Source organism: Streptopelia decaocto (genome assembly GCF_964273445.1).
Source record: "Streptopelia decaocto genome assembly, chromosome: 8".
Classification (NCBI taxonomy): domain Eukaryota; kingdom Metazoa; phylum Chordata; class Aves; order Columbiformes; family Columbidae; genus Streptopelia; species Streptopelia decaocto.
The window spans coordinates 6,387,828-6,402,653 of NC_138662.1; the positions used below are offsets into that span (position 1 = coordinate 6,387,828).

The following is a 14,826-nucleotide window of genomic DNA, read 5'->3' on the forward strand; positions in this document are numbered from 1 at the left end:
CTGTCCCTGGGTGCAAGGAAGGGGAGGGAGTGGTTTACAGTTCAGCATCTTTAGCTAGGAGAAAAAAGGCAGGACCTGAGCAGCATTGGAATGCAGAAGAGGTTTATTGGAGAAGGCTGCGTGGTGGGGAGGTGGGAGAAGGGAGGCAGAGTCTGGGCAGTGCTGCCCGGGGCTGGGAGGAGGTCGAAGGGGCTTTGCTGGCTTCTCTGCCCTCACTGGGCTGCACACAGGGGAAACCTCTGCCTGGGCAACCCGTGGGTCAGATGCCAGTCACTGCTTCTCTTACGGGCTGCCCACTCTCCCTGGCGTCCCGGCCATCAGGTTGCAAGCAGCCTTGTGCTTCTGCCAGTGCTGGACCTGGCACGCCCTGCAGAGGGGAGCACCATTGCTCAGGGGACCTGCCACACTACGCAGGGTGCCCACAGCTCAAGCAGGGACAGGGCAGGGCCATGTCCAGCCCCAGGAGCTAAGCAGTGACAAGGACAAACCCCAGCAGCGCACTCCTCCTGGCACTGGGGTGGATTGGGCATGGCTGAGCATCAGCCCAACAGAGAAATGGATGTGGCCTCCAGTTCTGGGGTTAAGAGGGTTTAAAGACACGGCTCTAACCAGACCTTGCCAGATGGTTTAGCAGCAGAGATTATTTAATTTACTGCCACTGTCCCAGCTGCCGCATACCGGCCTGTGACCTGCACCCACAGAGCCACAGGCAATTTTTTCCCCTCTCCTGCCCCATTAAGATGCAGGGGAGAGAGACAGTATCACCACGGGAAACCCAACCCATGGCTGCTGGTGTTGTGGGCACAGGCAGCTCAGCACTTGACAGCAGCAACACAGCGCTCACCAGTATCTCCTCCACCAATGTCCCAGCACATCAGCCCCACCGTTAGATTTGGAAAGGTACATGGCAAGTGGAGAGCCAGCAGTGGGACCCTTGGCCTCCCTTAGCCCTTTCACAGTGTCCTCCAGTGAGGTGTGTGGTGCTCTGGGGAGCAGGGGCACCGAAAGGCAGCAGGGGACACCAGGGTGCTGCAGGGGACACGGGGGGTGGCAGAGCTTCCTTACCGTGTGCAGTACCACTCATTCCGGCAGCGAGAGCACCGCTTGGCTGCCTCCACACCACACACCCTGCACCGGGGCTTGTCAGGGGCGAGAGCCTCCATCATGTCCAGGCTGTAGGTCTGTGCCCACCTGTGATGGGCAGAAATGGGGTGAGGCTGCTCACTGCGAACAGCTGATAAGCGTCGAGTTGTCCCTGCTGTGCCCTGCCACTGAGGGGGCATCCCCAGACAGTACCACAGACTCCTCTGTCCTCCTAGTGCTGAGCTCCAGCCCCTGCTAATGGAATACTGTCTCCACTGGGCATCCCGTGTGCATGTGCCAGGGCCTTACCTGCGTGCCTGGAGCCTCAGCTCCTCCTCGGTGGGGCTGAAGATGTGCTTCACCTGGTGCTTGGCGATGGCCTCCCACTTCCCTGCGTTGTTCTTGAGGATGTGGTCCCGGATGACAGGAACCTGGTTGGAGAGGCAAAGCAGGAGTAAGGGGTGCGCACAGCCAGACTGAACACGCTGTGGTACAGAGGCATTCGGGGGATGGGGGTGCAGCCAGCCCTGGGCACAAGGTGAAGACACAGGGAGTGAGGGTGTGCTTTTGGGTACATGGAGGGGACGGATCCACTTGACAATGAGCGTTCAGGTGAAACAAGGTAAAACCACGGAGTCCGGTTGGGAGTGAGAGTCCAGCCCTGAGGCCGGGGCTAGCAAACAGAAAGCCCTGGGATCTCGGCGCCCTGCGTGCCGACAGCAGCATGAACCCCGTGCTCCAGAGCCGTTTGCCTAAGCAGATTTTTTCCACTCGTCACTTCCCCAAAGAAGAACACCCAGGGAAGAGCTGGCCAGCACGAAAGGGAAAGCTCCAGCCAAAAGTGGCGCAAGGAGTTCAGGCTCTGGAGAGGATGATGCTGCTTCAAACAGCTCTGCCTTCTCCAGCAGAGTAAAAATAGCCAGGCCTGGAAGGGAAGGAGGCCGCTCTGGGAGCAGCCAAATGGAAAAAGGCCTTTTCAGAGCTTGGCTCGGCGACAGAGAGTGAGTTCACCGCTTTCTGAGCGGAGCAGGGAGCCCACGTGTGTGCTTCCCGCTGGCTCCCCTGCCCACCCGCCAGGCTCAGCCCCAGCCCTTGGCGGAGGCGGGAGCAGCACCATCACAAAAGCAGAGCTCAGGAGAAGGGAAGCAGCCCGGGCGAGGGCTGGATGAGGTCCCCAGCATGGCAGCTGCCCGTCCCTGCCCCACCAACATGCTGGCAGTCAAGGGACACGGAGTGAATCCATAACCACCTCTGTCCTGTTGCCGTCCCCAGCTGCTCGCCTTGCTGGTCTGCAGCCACCCCCAGCCCCAGCACCCGGCATAGGCTGTGCCCCCAGCTCAGTCGCAGCCAAGCACCAGCCAGGGCACATCACCCTCCTCTGGGGCCATGGGGTCAGCCACGCCGAGGGGAGCCTGGTCCCCCTCCCCACAGCATAAGCGGCCGCTGCCCGACCTGCCCATCCGCTCCGTGGCGTGGAGCCTCTGCAGCTCCAGGGTTGGGAAGAACCTCTGCTCTCCCCTCAGCTGCCTCTTTGCACATCTGCCCACAGGCAGTTTCTCCCCTCAGCTCACAAGAAGTTAATAGAAACACTGCTCCAGCCGTTACTACCCCATGGATTAAAAACCACAAGGAGCCTATGCCGTTTGAAGACCCTTAGGGCCCAGCTCCTGAGCCCCAGCTGGGACCAGTTTGGCTCTGGCCTCTGCCACCAGACCTTGGCCTCCCTCCATACGCAGTGTGCCAAGCACCCCCAGGCCAGGGCTGTAATGAGGACTCATTACTGGGGAGTCCAGAATTCAGCAGGAAAACACTGATAAATGTTAAAAAAAGAGTTAATTGTCAAAACAAGCCAGGGGTTGTCTCTGTCCCATGCAGCCACCACCCCAGGGACTCTATGCAATCTGGAGAGTTGTTTATAACCCAGCACTTATGCCTTTAGATGCAAGTGCTCAGTCAATGCTGCAGCAGGACAAGGATCTCATGTCATCCACGGACAATTTTGCTGGCAATAGGGGTGTAACCGTGAAATGAGTGCTTGGCTGCTTTACCAGGGTACCACCTCTCCAGAGCTGAGCTTGGTGGGAGGCAAAGGGGGTAGAGAGCTATCACGCTCAAAGCAGAACAGCTGGAGAGATGGGGAAAGCGCCACAGGATACCTGCTCCAGGATGAGATCCTTTTTAGGGGGAGCCGGCTCTGTCACTGCAAGGTGGCTCAGAAATCTCTGCATCTCCACAAGGTTGGGCAGCTGGTCAATAAGGATGTCCGTCAGGAATGCACGAAGCTGTGGCCACGGAGGGGAAGAGAAGAGTGAACGGAGAGGGGTGAAGACAAGGGAGCCAGAGCAGGGGAAGCAGCATGGCAAGAGCAGGATCTGTGGGGCATTGGCAGGATGGCTCATGGGGCTCCCATGAGGTACACTGGCAAACACAAGCTTTGCTGCTACTGGCACAGTGACAGACCCCACTGCGCTCCCACCGCTGGCTGCTGAGAGCCCACAGCAAGGACAGGGAGGGATGCCCATAGGTGCCAAATGCTCACAAGGTCCTACTCTGTGCTGCAGGACCCACAGCCTTCGTGATGTAGGGTTCTACCTTGAGGAGCTGGCTCTTGTTGAAGCCATTGAAGTGGTACTTGCGCTGGCATTCAGGGCTGAGCAGGAGGTTGAGGAGAGCAAGCCACACCTGCCCATCGAGTTTGGTCATCTTCACCTGGTCTTCAGGGGGTACCACGTGCCACGTGCCATTCTCAAACTTCTTGAGTTTGCCTGAAGAATAGAAAAACACACGGTTCCAGAAAGAGACAGTGCTGCCCGAAGGAAGAGAGCCCAGAGGTTAGGATGCTGGCCTGTGCTCTCTTCCTCACTCTGCCCTTCTGCTTCTGCCTGCCTCAGTTTCCCCATCCCTTTGCTTCGTGTAGCAGCCTTAGCAGCATTCTTGGTACTGAGACAATATATTAGCATGAAAAGCATAAAGAATATGTATTAAAACAATTGGGCTGTGGCAGGAATGGAAAGATCCCTGTCATGTATCCCTTTGTACTTGGCCAGGAATGTAGAGCACTGGTAAATGGCGGGGGACCCCATGCTGCAGCAACGGTGTCTGGAGAGACACATTTTGGGGTACCAGCATGGCCAATATCTGACCTTCTGAAGGTTCTTCTGCCAGTGAAAGCCAGAAGTAACATGAATATAACAGAAGTGACGAAACAAGCTCCAGGAGCTACTGTGCTGCTCTGGGGGTGGAGGGGGATGTAACCCTGCATCTGCCCAGCCTGGAAATGCCTTTGCACTCATGTTTCTTTCCAGTCCCTCCCTCAGGGCCCTGGATCAAAGCTCCCTCTGACACCCGCAGCGCACAGGCAGAGAGAAGGGATGTGTTTCCTGGCCGGAGGAAGGAGGAAAGCTCCCACATCCAGCTGGGCTCCTCTCGGCAGGCGCAGAGCCGCGTGTTTCCCAGCATCTCTTCCTCCCCTGCCCGCGTTGTGACCCCTGGTGCCGGACTGGGGAGGGGAGCGTGGGTTCCCACGCCCCAGCTGTGCCCCAGCACTGCTCAGAGGCAGGCAGTGGGGAAGTTGGGGGGCTTGGGAGGGTACGCCTGGCCCCAGAGGTGCAGGAGGCAGGGCTGATGGTGCAGGTGGCAGCCCATGGGCACAACCTGATCAGAGGCATTTGGCAAGAGTGAAGCTCAGCAACCAGCAGCTTCACAGCACTTGCTTTGCTGCCTGGGAGAGCCCACAGAATCAAAGAATGTCAGGGACTGGAAGAGACCTTGAAAGCTCATCCAGTGCAATCCCCCCGCCGGAGCAGGAACACCCAGATGAGGTTACACAGGAAGGTGTCCAGGCGGGTTGGAATGTCTCCAGAGAAGGAGACTCCACAACCTCCCTGGGCAGCCTGTTCCAGCGTCTGTCACCCTCACTGAGAAGTTTCTTCTCATATTCAAGTGAAACCTCCTGTGTTCAAGTTTGCACCGATTGCCCTTTGTCATATCATTAGTTGTCACTGTGAGAAGAGTCTGCTCCATGTCTGCCACCAGCTCTGAGCGCTGTCCCAGAAAGGTGCAGACAGGCTGGGGCTGGCATGCTGGTCTTTCTGCATCCAGGACAGGGCTCCTCAGAGGAGCAGGTGGGGCTGGCAGACATGCTTATGCTCCTGCTCCCGTCCTGGCCATAATCAGTCCAGGAGAGATACAGCCCTGGGGAGGATCAGCTTTCGGGAGTGCTGCCGGGTCCCCAGCCCAGCTGTGCGGCAGCTGCCTTCAAGCAGAACAGCTTCAGGCAGGGAGCACTAGAGAGTGGGCCAGAGGGGCGAGTTGAGGGGGAGCAGATTTCTGCAAGGGCTCCTGTAGCAGATTTGTCGGTGGCTGCAGGTCCCAGCACCCCACCACAGCACCGCGGGTGCCGTGGGGCATGACCCATACCTGCTTGGCGGCAGCTCCAGGGGCAATGTTCCACCAGCTCGACAAGGAGGCAGGGCAGATTGTGGGTGTTCAGTATCCGCGTCAGTGCGCTCAGGGGTAGACTGGAGATATGACAGAAAGGATGAACTGGTGCGGGCAGACAAATGCCAGAACAGATACAAACACTCCCTGAAGCAACTGGGAGAGGCAGGAAAAAAAAAAATGATCTGGGTTCCCACTAGTACCACAGAGCAGGGTGAAGTGCTGCTGTGTTTGCCCCCCGGGGCGCAGTGCCACTGCCACTACAGACACAGCCAGCTGCTGAGAGGGGTCCAGGCACCCACAGGAATCTCAAACAGAGAGCTCGGCATGTGTCCTCTGCTGGTCCTGGGTACCTACCTCTCCACCTGATCGGTGATGAACCGCAGCACGGACAGGGCTTTCAGGGAAATCTCAAACTCCATCGTCTCCGCCTGCTGCTGCAGCTCCTGTGGAGGGACATGTGCAGCCTCAGGATTCCAGGCCCCATTTCCCGGGAGCTGCAGGGGGGCAGCCTGTTGGCTGCACGTTGGTAACGGCAGACCGGGGAGGAAACCAGAGTCCTGCAAAACCAACTCTGCTTCTCATCTCGACTGTGCCAGGGCAGCCACAGAAGTGCTTGCAGCCCATTGTTGCTTGTCTCTCATCTCCCTACCCCTAACAGCTCATGGGTGGCCACCAGCAGCAGCACCCCTGGACAGGGACACCCCCTGGAAGAGGCCAGTCCCAGACCGCTCCTCACTCCCCTTCTGGGATCATCTTGTGGCCCACAGTCCTGTAGAGACACGGAAGGCTCAGGGAGGGGGAAACTGCATCATCAGTAGAGGAACCAGAGGAGGAGGGAGAAATTTGGCCCTGGAACAGCTGCAGTTCTACACCCATGCCTCCAGGGTCTGCCTCTCCTCCAGCTTGCCTCCGGATACAATATCTGCCTGTGGTTATCCCAGCTTGCAGCTACGCCACACTCTCCAGCCACCCACCCTCCTCCCCTCCCAGGCAGCATGGAGACCCCATTTGTGCTCCACACGCTCAGGCCAACAGCCCGACCACCCTCTGACTCAGCCTCTTCTGAGGCCAAGAGGTGCCAAGTCCTTTTCCCCGGCCTGGGCAGAACTTTGCCTCCCCACTCCCAGGCACTCGGCAGCTCACATCAGCGCTGACCTCAGCAACTCGGATTCCTGTAAAGCGCCACTGCAACAGTTCCCTTCCAAATTCCTGCGGTAAGCCCTGCGCTCCTCAAGCTGGTGCCCCACATGCTATTCAGAAATCTGCCTGGGATCTTCCCCCTCACCGCCTCCCTCTCCAAACTCCCCCAGCGAGGCTGTTTCCTACAGCTCCTCTGGGTATCCAGACCTAATCTCTGCTGCCTTCAGCCAGGGGACATCTTTTGCCTGTGCTTGTGGGGGACAGTAGAACAGGTCCTGCTGAAGGGGTTACCACCATACACAGTCACAAAGGACAACAGGCTCCACAGGACAGGAGAGAGCAGGAACAGCTTTTTCATAGGGGGTTATTGTATGTAGAGTCAGGAGGGGCTGCAATGAATCAGAGGAAACCAGGCTGCTTGGGAGACGAGTGCTTTTTAGAACCCCATTGGTCCAAAAAAGTTGGCTTTTTTTAAAACTTGAGCTATGTCAAAGTATTAACGGACACCTCCTTCCCTTCCCCAGCTGGGAAAACATTTCCTGGAAAACATCTCTATTGTGCTCTGGAGCCCTCCACTTCCTTCCTTTTCTGGAAGAGAAGCACGTGCTGGGGCACCACGCCAAAGGATGGAGGCAATGCGGGGAGGTAGGGCCAGGCGTGCAGGCTGTCACTTTAACCCCGCTTCTCCAGACACTCCTTGAGATGTGTGCAGTTTAAGGAGAAAATTCAAGGTGCTGAGAAGCAAAGAGTGCTCCCACACTGGGAAGGTGCATGTGACAGCCCTGAAACACCGGACTGGGAACAGCTACAGGCTGATCCCAACCAGCACAGAGAGGAGGTATTTCTCAGAGATCCAAGGAAGCTGGTGGGAAACACATTAGGATAATTCCTAGTTGTGTTATACATTGGTTCAGGGAGGGATTCCTCTTATGGTTAACCCTGGCTGGCTCCAGCTGCAGCATGAACTAAGGTGGTTTCACAAGCTCTGGGGAGACATACGCATACAGCTTCTAAGAGCAACAGCAAATAGCCAAACCCTTGTACTGAATAGTTCGTGTTAACTGGCAACTTTCCAGTGTCCCCCCACTCAGACCATGTCCTGCAGGCAGCCTCAGGCTGGCACTGTCACAGGTGAGGACAAGAGAGCGGCTGCGGGCTGGAGGGAGGCAGTTGCAGCTGCTGACCCAGCTGAGCTGCTGGTGTGGACAACCACCAGCACCAGATGCCCTCCGAGATGGGCAGGAGGTGCTGGGTCTTCAGCCAAAGGGTTCTCCCAGAGAATGGCCCCCTGTGACTCTTCAGGCAGCCCACATCCTTCATCACACATGTCCCCAGTGAGCTACAGGACTTTCTCCTCACCTGCATGGATGAGGGGTTGGGCAGATCCTCAGGACGAAGCTCCACCAGGGTCACTATCTGTCCATTGGCGCTCCGAGCTGCCAGCAGGGTCAGTTTTCGGTGGCAATAATCAATTAAATCCAGAATGCTGCCCCCTGCTGACTCACAGATTTCCTTCACAACAACAAGAATTTCACAGAGGGACAGGCCTCACAGCCATGGCTTCCCACCCCAAGGGGCTTTACACCGAAGAAAGCGGAACCTGCCTCTTACCTTGTAAAAAAACACCGTCTCCAAGAGGTTAATGATGGAAGCTTCATGATGCAGCTACGGGAGGAAAATGGCAAGAGTGAAGTAACAGCAGAGTGGTCACCAGCACTGAGGACACAGGCAATGGGACTGGGAAAAGGGCTCTTCTAAGAAGCTGCTTGTATAGTTGTGGCCATACACAAGGTAAAGAGCCAAATACAAGCAATGTAATCTTTAAAACAACTCCAGTTCACATTGTTCATATTAATATTTATATTAATATGCCCATGACACTACAACATGCTGATGGAGAACCACGCTTCCCAGCAGGCAGGGCTCTTCAGGGCTCTGTCTCCGCACTACGGTGACAGTACAACCGTAGCCCTTGGGCAAGCTGCAGCCCCCAGCGCTGGCACAGAGCCACTGCCTGAGAGAGGACAGTGCCCAGCACGGCTGCACTGCTCACAGCCCCTGGGACGGGGGCAGACAGCCTTATTCCGAGGCAGGGAAGCACAAGATAACCGCCTCAAGGTGATGAGGCAGACAAACGGCTGTCCAGGGAAGACACCACCTTGCCCTAGCAAGGTGTCACCCAGACTGAAAATAGGCTAAAACTTCCAAACCTCAGGCAGATTTCCCTTAGGTCAAAGGCTGCACCGCTCCACAGGCAAGCCAAGTTCCCAAGAATGGCCCAAGAGACCACTGCTTCCAGAAGTTCAGTAAGATAAAGCTACGTTTTCCTTAAGCCAGAGACATGTAAGCTTGGAGACCCCTCTGGTTATAGAGGTGCCAGAGAAAAGCAGAGCTTGGGGGGCAAATATCGCAGGGTGTTGCTGCTCTGGGAGCGAGGGTGGCACTGGGACGCCGGGAGCTGCAAACAAGGAACACATCCACCTCCAGGGGAGGCTTTTCCCACATCCAAGAGCTCCAGCAAGGCCCTGTGCAGGATTAGGCAGGAGTGCAACCCTCTGTGGAGCTGAGCTCCTCTGGCAGCAGGTCCCTGTCCCTCCTGGGGACAAGGACACGGGCTTGTTGCTCATGGCTTTGGGAAACCAGGCATTTCACACCTTGTCACACTGTCCAGCAGTTTCTCAGCCTGGTGAGATATAAATCCCCAGCTCCAAGATCTTCTGCGTGAGATTTATTTTTAAGTATAACAGTGCCCACCAAATTTCCAGGCTTGTTTCCACTTCCCCTTCTACTCACCACCACATAGATGGGGAAGGTACTTCTTGGCTTGAAGTCCTCCAGCCGGCACAGCACAGGAAAGATCTTGTGCTTCCAGATCTCCACGGAGATCAGTTCCCCAATGAGAACAGGAATCTAGATAGGGAAAGGATGGGGGGGAGTGAAGCTGTTCACACCAGTGCCAGAGTGGGAACCAGTTTTCTTGCTGCTGCTGATTTTGGAGTCGCCTGAAGGACAGTGGCCTTGGGGCACACAGTCTGTATTTACACTGCTCAGAAATCAACAGCTTTTCAACAGAGAGCTCTTGGAGCTGCAAAGGGGGAAGATGACCCTGAGGAGCTGAGCAGGGCCAGGGCACCACACATCCCACTGCAGCCTGGGACGTTCTGTGGCTGGGACACCTCGGGCATGGTGCACAGATCTGCAACCAGAGGGCTGGTGCACTGGAGACCACAACCTCCAGAGAGGAACCAGAAACCAGCAAGCAAAATTTCCAGTTTGACCTTTAATTTTTTTTTAAAAAGCAACACTGGCAAACCACCAAAGTCTTTGCCAGTGATACAGCAGATCCTTCATAATTTTATCCGAAAATTGCACATTGTCCACACGACAAGCCTGGCTCAAGGCTGAAGGCCTGGCACAGGGCTCACTACTGCACCTAAGGAGCCTCACCTTGCCATAGCTGACCAGCAGCTCAGTGAGGAGCTGCTCCTGACCCGCAGAAGCGCTCAGAATGGCGTGCATGTTGAGCTTCTCTACGCACTCGTGCTGCCGAAGCCATCTGCAGGGCAGCCAGCAAGGACATCAGTGCCAGAGACCCCTGGCCACTAGCTCTGGGGCTCTGCTGTGCTCCTGGAGGGGCTCCCTCATCCAGGAAAACCTGCTCCTAGTGCCCCCATTTCCAGGAAATGCCTCAAGCCCACCAGGCACCCCCAAACACCACACTGTCCCCTGAGCCCGTGCTCCCTGGAGCAGCAGCTCCAACTGTGGCAGCCCCAACCCCTATAGCAACATTCACCACAAGACACCCCACAAGACACCCCAAAACTGGTGGTCCTCTTCTCCACGCCCCTACCCCATGGGCCCTCTAGGGACATCCCAGGTCTAGACACTTCCTTGCCTTCCCACCCCACATGGACCCTCCTCTCTCTCCCAGACCTTTCAGAAAGGCTCCAGAATTGGGGTCCCTACTCTCCCTCCATCCTGCCCTCTGGGGTCACCCCCCAAACAGGGCCCCTCCTCTCTCCCCTAGACCTTCTGTGGATGCCCCCTCGCTCTCAGATCTGGGACCTTTCCTTACTCACCCAGAGCCTCTAGGAAGGCCCCAAAAACGGGCTCACTCTTCTCCCCCCACCTGATGCAGCCCCAGCAGGGACACCCCAAATTTACACCCCTTTCTTCGTGCTCCCCAGCTAAACACGCGGGACCGGGGCCCTCCCCGCCAAGACCCGGTCCCCCCGCACCCCTGCCCGCCGGTGTCCCGCAGCTCGGTGCCCCGCAGCGCTTGCACCAGCGCCTCGGCCTCGGCGGGCAGCAGCGGCGCCGGCCCGGGGGCGGCCATGGCGGCGGCGTCGCTGTGGCAACGGAGCACTAGGGCCGCTCTGCCGCCCCCTGTCGGAGTGGAGGAGCCTCTGCGGACTACTGGCGGCACGGAGAAGCTTCTGGTGCCCCCTGGCGGCGCGGAGGAGCGACGGCGGCCGGGAGGATGCGCAGAGCTCCGGGGAGACACGTGGGGACACACACGGGGGACGCGTGGGGGACACACAGCCCCAGGCTGCCATCCCCGCCGTCATTTCCAGCACACGATGATGTTGGGGTCGTTCTCTAGGCGCTCATCCAGCTCCTTGTAACTCATGCCTGGGGGGGGAAGGCAGTGGGGTGTCGGCGGGGTGCCCAGCAGCAGTGTCAGGCGGCTGGCTGGGTCCCCCAACTTCCCCCCAGCAGCATGGGCTTGGCAGCCCAGTTCAGCATAGAGCCCAGCACAGAGTCTCATCTCCCTGCGGTGTGAAAGCTCCCAAAGGGGTGAGGGAAAGCCCCAAATCAGCATACGGCCCTGGGTACACTGGCAGCCCGCTGCCCACCACCGGCCCCCAGAGGCACCCAGAACAGCCCAGATCCCCACCTGTCTTGCAGCAGATCTCATCGTAGCTGTGGCAGCCTGTGTACAGCCGGGCTGGGTGGCTCCGCTCATCCCGGGCAACCTTGACAGGGTATTTCTGGAGCCGACGGATAAGGCCCTTCATCAAGCCAAACTGGATGAGCCTCCTGGGGATGGGGAGGGAAGAGACTTGGACCATGACAATGAGGCTTCAAACACCCCAACTCTCCCTCTTCTGTCCTGGTTTCACCATGCCACACCGCTGCCTCAGTTTCCCCACCTGCAGACACAGGGGTTGGGTTTCCCCTCTTTGCTCCCCCACACTCAGTCCCCCCACCCCTAGTGTCATCGTTCCCTTGGGGACTGAGCAGAAGGGCACTGGCTCCCACCTCTCATCCACCTTCTGGAGCTGCAGGGTGTAGCGGGAGATGAGGTCTCGCACCGTTGTGCCAGGGCTCAGCCCGCAGTACAGCTGGAAGACGTCCCTGAGGCTGGCCCGCTTGTGCCCTGCAGGGACAAGTCACCAGTCAGCCTTCCCTCCAGCCTCCCCTTCCTCTGCTTCCGCCAGCAGCTTGGGATCTCCCTACCTTGTTTGGTGACATAAGACAGACACTCTTCCTGAAGACACTTGTCATCCACCAGGTCCTGTACCTTTGGCGTGGTGCAGTAGACGTTAGAGTACTGGAGGACAAGGGAAAACCAGCTCTGCTCAGCCACAGCTCTGAGAGACAGACCCGTCCCACTTGAAACCCCACTGTCCCCCCTACACAGCCATCCCAGTTCTGCAGCTGCTCCCTGAATCCCACTTGTGGCCCCACGGTCCATGGCCTGACCCACCTGGAGTATGGAGACAAGCGTGACAACCCCATAGTACCTGCAGACGGACAGGGAAACGTCAGAGATCCTCTGCCAGCACCCACCACCCTCCTGCGGGCAAGCCAGGCCCCCTTCCCCGCACTCACAGCAGGTTTTGCACGGCAATGCGCACCAAGTTCAGCTCCACGTCAGCTTCTGCTGAAATCTTCTGGACGTGCCGAAAGCCATCAATGTAGGGCAGGATCTAACAGGAGAGGATGCAAGAGCTAAGAGGGGAGAGAGGCCAAAGGCATCACCCTGAAGCCCCAGAAACTCTCCTGCATCTTGAAGCATGCTGGGATGGGGGCGCGCCATCCCCAGCAACACTTAACCCACGTTTTGGGAGAATGGGTCACATGCAAGCCCGAGCACACAGACTAGGGGAGCACTGAACTGCGCTCATTAACGTGGTGATCTCTGGGACAGCACGACTCCCTTCAGTCTCTGGGCAGGCTGGAAACTGATCCCATTCAAAGTGCACTGTACCCAGTCAAGCACACGGACCTGCTGTGTGGTGAGGTCCCACTGGGAGTTGAAGAAGTCATCCTTGTCTTGGGTGAAGACGGGGACATCGTACTCCTGTACGATGGGGGGGTCTGGGCGCTGCTCGATCACCTTCAGGTGGATGGTGTTTGACTCATCTGGCCAGGGAAGAGGGAGCGCTCGGTCCCCACAGAAATCTCTGCTCACTCAGGAGCTCACGACCCCCAGCCCCAGGACACCACCGCATTGCACAGAGGTGGGTATTTGCAGCTTGTAACCCCATTCCTCCCACCCTTCAAGGCATGCAGAGCATGGCTGGCTCAGGCACCCGCCAGCTCCAAGCACACACAGGCAGGGAGCTGCCAGGAGCAGCGTAGGCAGAGCTGAACCGGGCAGGGGATGGCCCAGCTGCCTCCCCCGCTGCAGGGCCAGGGATGATGCAGCTGCTGTACCTATGGGAAGGGTGCACTTTCCTTTGGCGTTCAGTTCCTCCAGCAGAATGGTCATGATGGGGACCAGCTTCTGTTTACTCTCCTCATTGGAGATGAAGCCACTTTCCAGCTGAAGAGAGCAGAAAATCGAGTCAGCTCCTCCCCGCAGGACTACTGGCTACATGAACCACACATCTTGGATCCCATCCTCCCTTAAACTTCAAGTGGTGCGTGGGTAAAACCAGCACAATTCCCTCTTTGCCACAAACCTGGCTGCTACCCCAGCAATGCCCAGTGCTGCACAACACATGCAGACACTGGTGACTCTGTGGGGCAGATCGTGAGGCGGGCAGCCTCCTGTGGCTCTGGGTCTGGCCTCACCTCGAGAGTGGTGAGGTAGCCAGCCAGCTTCTTCACTATGGGCTCCAGTGCACAGGCCTTGGCTCTGGCATCGCACACGAAGCCCAGGTTGAAGAGCAGAGCATTTCGGCTGTACTTCTTGTGCTCGATACAGACAGGGCACCCGATCAGCTTCTTCTCCATGGCTGTTCTGCAGGGAGACAAGCACAACCTGCACCTGTGCCCTGACAGAGGCATGAGCCCTGCACAAGGCTGGCTCCCAGTCAGCTCTGGCTTCTCTACTTTTATGTTTAATCCCTAAATGCTCAGAGTGCAAAACATAGTCTAAAGAAGGGGGAAAATAGTCAGCTATGAGAGAACAGAACAGTCTCCTTTCAAAACCCACACAGCTCTAAAGACTTGTCCAAATTTCATGGATTTGAGGCCAGCAGAGAACCACATGCAGCTCCAGCCACCCACAGAATCGGGCACCCAGCGCCTCTGCACAGATGACTGTGGGCATCGGCATGAACCTGCTGACCACGGGGCAGGGCTCCCTGTGACCCAGAGCTGATGCTGGCACTGTCAGATCACGGCACTGTCACCTCCTGCTGGCAGAGACTCTCCCAGTCATGAGGACAGCGGTTTTACCCCCCGGGGGAAGGATGGGTGGCTTGTCAACACTCACACGGTGATCAGCTTGTTCTGCAGCTCGGGCTTCGTGATCACGTACACCTGGATGGTGTCAAAGAGCTCCCGAGAGATGAAATCCTCCGGGACCTGCAGCGGCAGAGGGCCCCGCTCCAGCCCCACGCGGTGCCGAACCCGTCCCAGCCCCGTTTCCCCCCGGAGTGGCCTCCATCCCTGCTCCCCTGTTCTCCTCATGGGCACCCCCAGTCCTCCAGCGGGAAGGGGCTTCCCGGCCCCCCCAGGCCCTGCCCCGGTACCGGCCCCGGCAGGTGCCTTCAGTCCCCGCTTCCCCTCCGGACCTAGGCCCAGACACCCCCCACACCTGGTAGGTGATCTTGGGCCCCAGCGTGGGGTGGAACTCGCTGAAGAACACGCACTCAATCCTGCCGCCCATGGCGACCCCGGGAAGGCCCGCTCAGGCCCCGGTGCGGCAGCGGAGCGCCGGCGGCCCGCACCGCGCATGCGGTAAAAACCCAGGCGGCCACCGTA

The 14,826-nt window shown here is 58.0% G+C and overlaps 2 protein-coding genes across 5 annotated transcripts; both read right to left on the reverse strand.

Annotated features, from left to right (window-relative positions):
• Positions 1-112: 112 nt before the first annotated feature.
• On the reverse strand, positions 113-11,119 carry ZMYND10 (zinc finger MYND-type containing 10). Of its 2 annotated transcripts, XM_082059760.1 has the most exons (12): positions 10,905-11,119; positions 10,114-10,222; positions 9,460-9,576; positions 8,278-8,331; positions 8,026-8,178; positions 5,881-5,969; positions 5,503-5,603; positions 3,676-3,848; positions 3,240-3,365; positions 1,393-1,514; positions 1,066-1,191; positions 113-367 (listed from the first exon to the last, which is right to left on the reverse strand). In XM_082059760.1, the coding sequence occupies exons 1-12, from the start codon at positions 11,000-11,002 to the stop codon at positions 283-285; spliced, it is 1,353 nt and encodes a 450-aa protein (XP_081915886.1). In that variant the 5' UTR covers positions 11,003-11,119; the 3' UTR covers positions 113-282. The 2 variants fall into 2 exon arrangements, with proteins under 2 accessions (XP_081915886.1, XP_081915885.1); XM_082059759.1 differs by lacking the exons at positions 3,240-3,365; positions 10,905-11,119 and having other exon boundaries at positions 10,114-10,770.
• Positions 11,120-11,160: 41 nt separating this feature from the next.
• NPRL2 (NPR2 like, GATOR1 complex subunit) lies at positions 11,161-14,814 on the reverse strand. 3 transcript variants are annotated; one of them, XM_082059756.1, is made up of 11 exons: positions 14,660-14,814; positions 14,336-14,427; positions 13,690-13,858; positions 13,330-13,438; positions 12,899-13,035; positions 12,502-12,599; positions 12,377-12,413; positions 12,127-12,220; positions 11,929-12,046; positions 11,564-11,706; positions 11,161-11,298 (listed from the first exon to the last, which is right to left on the reverse strand). In XM_082059756.1, the coding sequence occupies exons 1-11, from the start codon at positions 14,729-14,731 to the stop codon at positions 11,231-11,233; spliced, it is 1,137 nt and encodes a 378-aa protein (XP_081915882.1). In that variant the 5' UTR covers positions 14,732-14,814; the 3' UTR covers positions 11,161-11,230. The 3 variants fall into 3 exon arrangements, with proteins under 3 accessions (XP_081915882.1, XP_081915883.1, XP_081915884.1); XM_082059757.1 differs by having other exon boundaries at positions 13,690-13,853; positions 14,660-14,692; XM_082059758.1 differs by lacking the exon at positions 11,161-11,298 and having other exon boundaries at positions 11,681-11,819.
• Positions 14,815-14,826: the final 12 nt, after the last annotated feature.

Excerpts from the sequence above, each read along its gene's own strand:
- ZMYND10 (XM_082059760.1), bottom strand. The coding sequence starts at position 11,002 with ATGGCCGCCCCCGGGCCGGCGCCGCTGCTGCCCGCCGAGGCCGAGGCG. Across the intron at positions 3,849-5,502 it reads CTGGAGCTGCCGCCAAGCAG|GCAAACTCAAGAAGTTTGAG; the intron begins GTATGGGTCATG and ends TCTATTCTTCAG. Across the intron at positions 1,515-3,239 it reads AGGATCTCATCCTGGAGCAG|GTTCCTGTCATCCGGGACCA; the intron begins GTATCCTGTGGC and ends CTCTCCAACCAG.
- NPRL2 (XM_082059756.1), bottom strand. The coding sequence starts at position 14,731 with ATGGGCGGCAGGATTGAGTGCGTGTTCTTCAGCGAGTTCCACCCCACG. Across the intron at positions 13,439-13,689 it reads GCTACCTCACCACTCTCGAG|CTGGAAAGTGGCTTCATCTC; the intron begins GTGAGGCCAGAC and ends TGCTCTCTTCAG. Across the intron at positions 12,047-12,126 it reads GTCTTATGTCACCAAACAAG|GGCACAAGCGGGCCAGCCTC; the intron begins GTAGGGAGATCC and ends TTGTCCCTGCAG.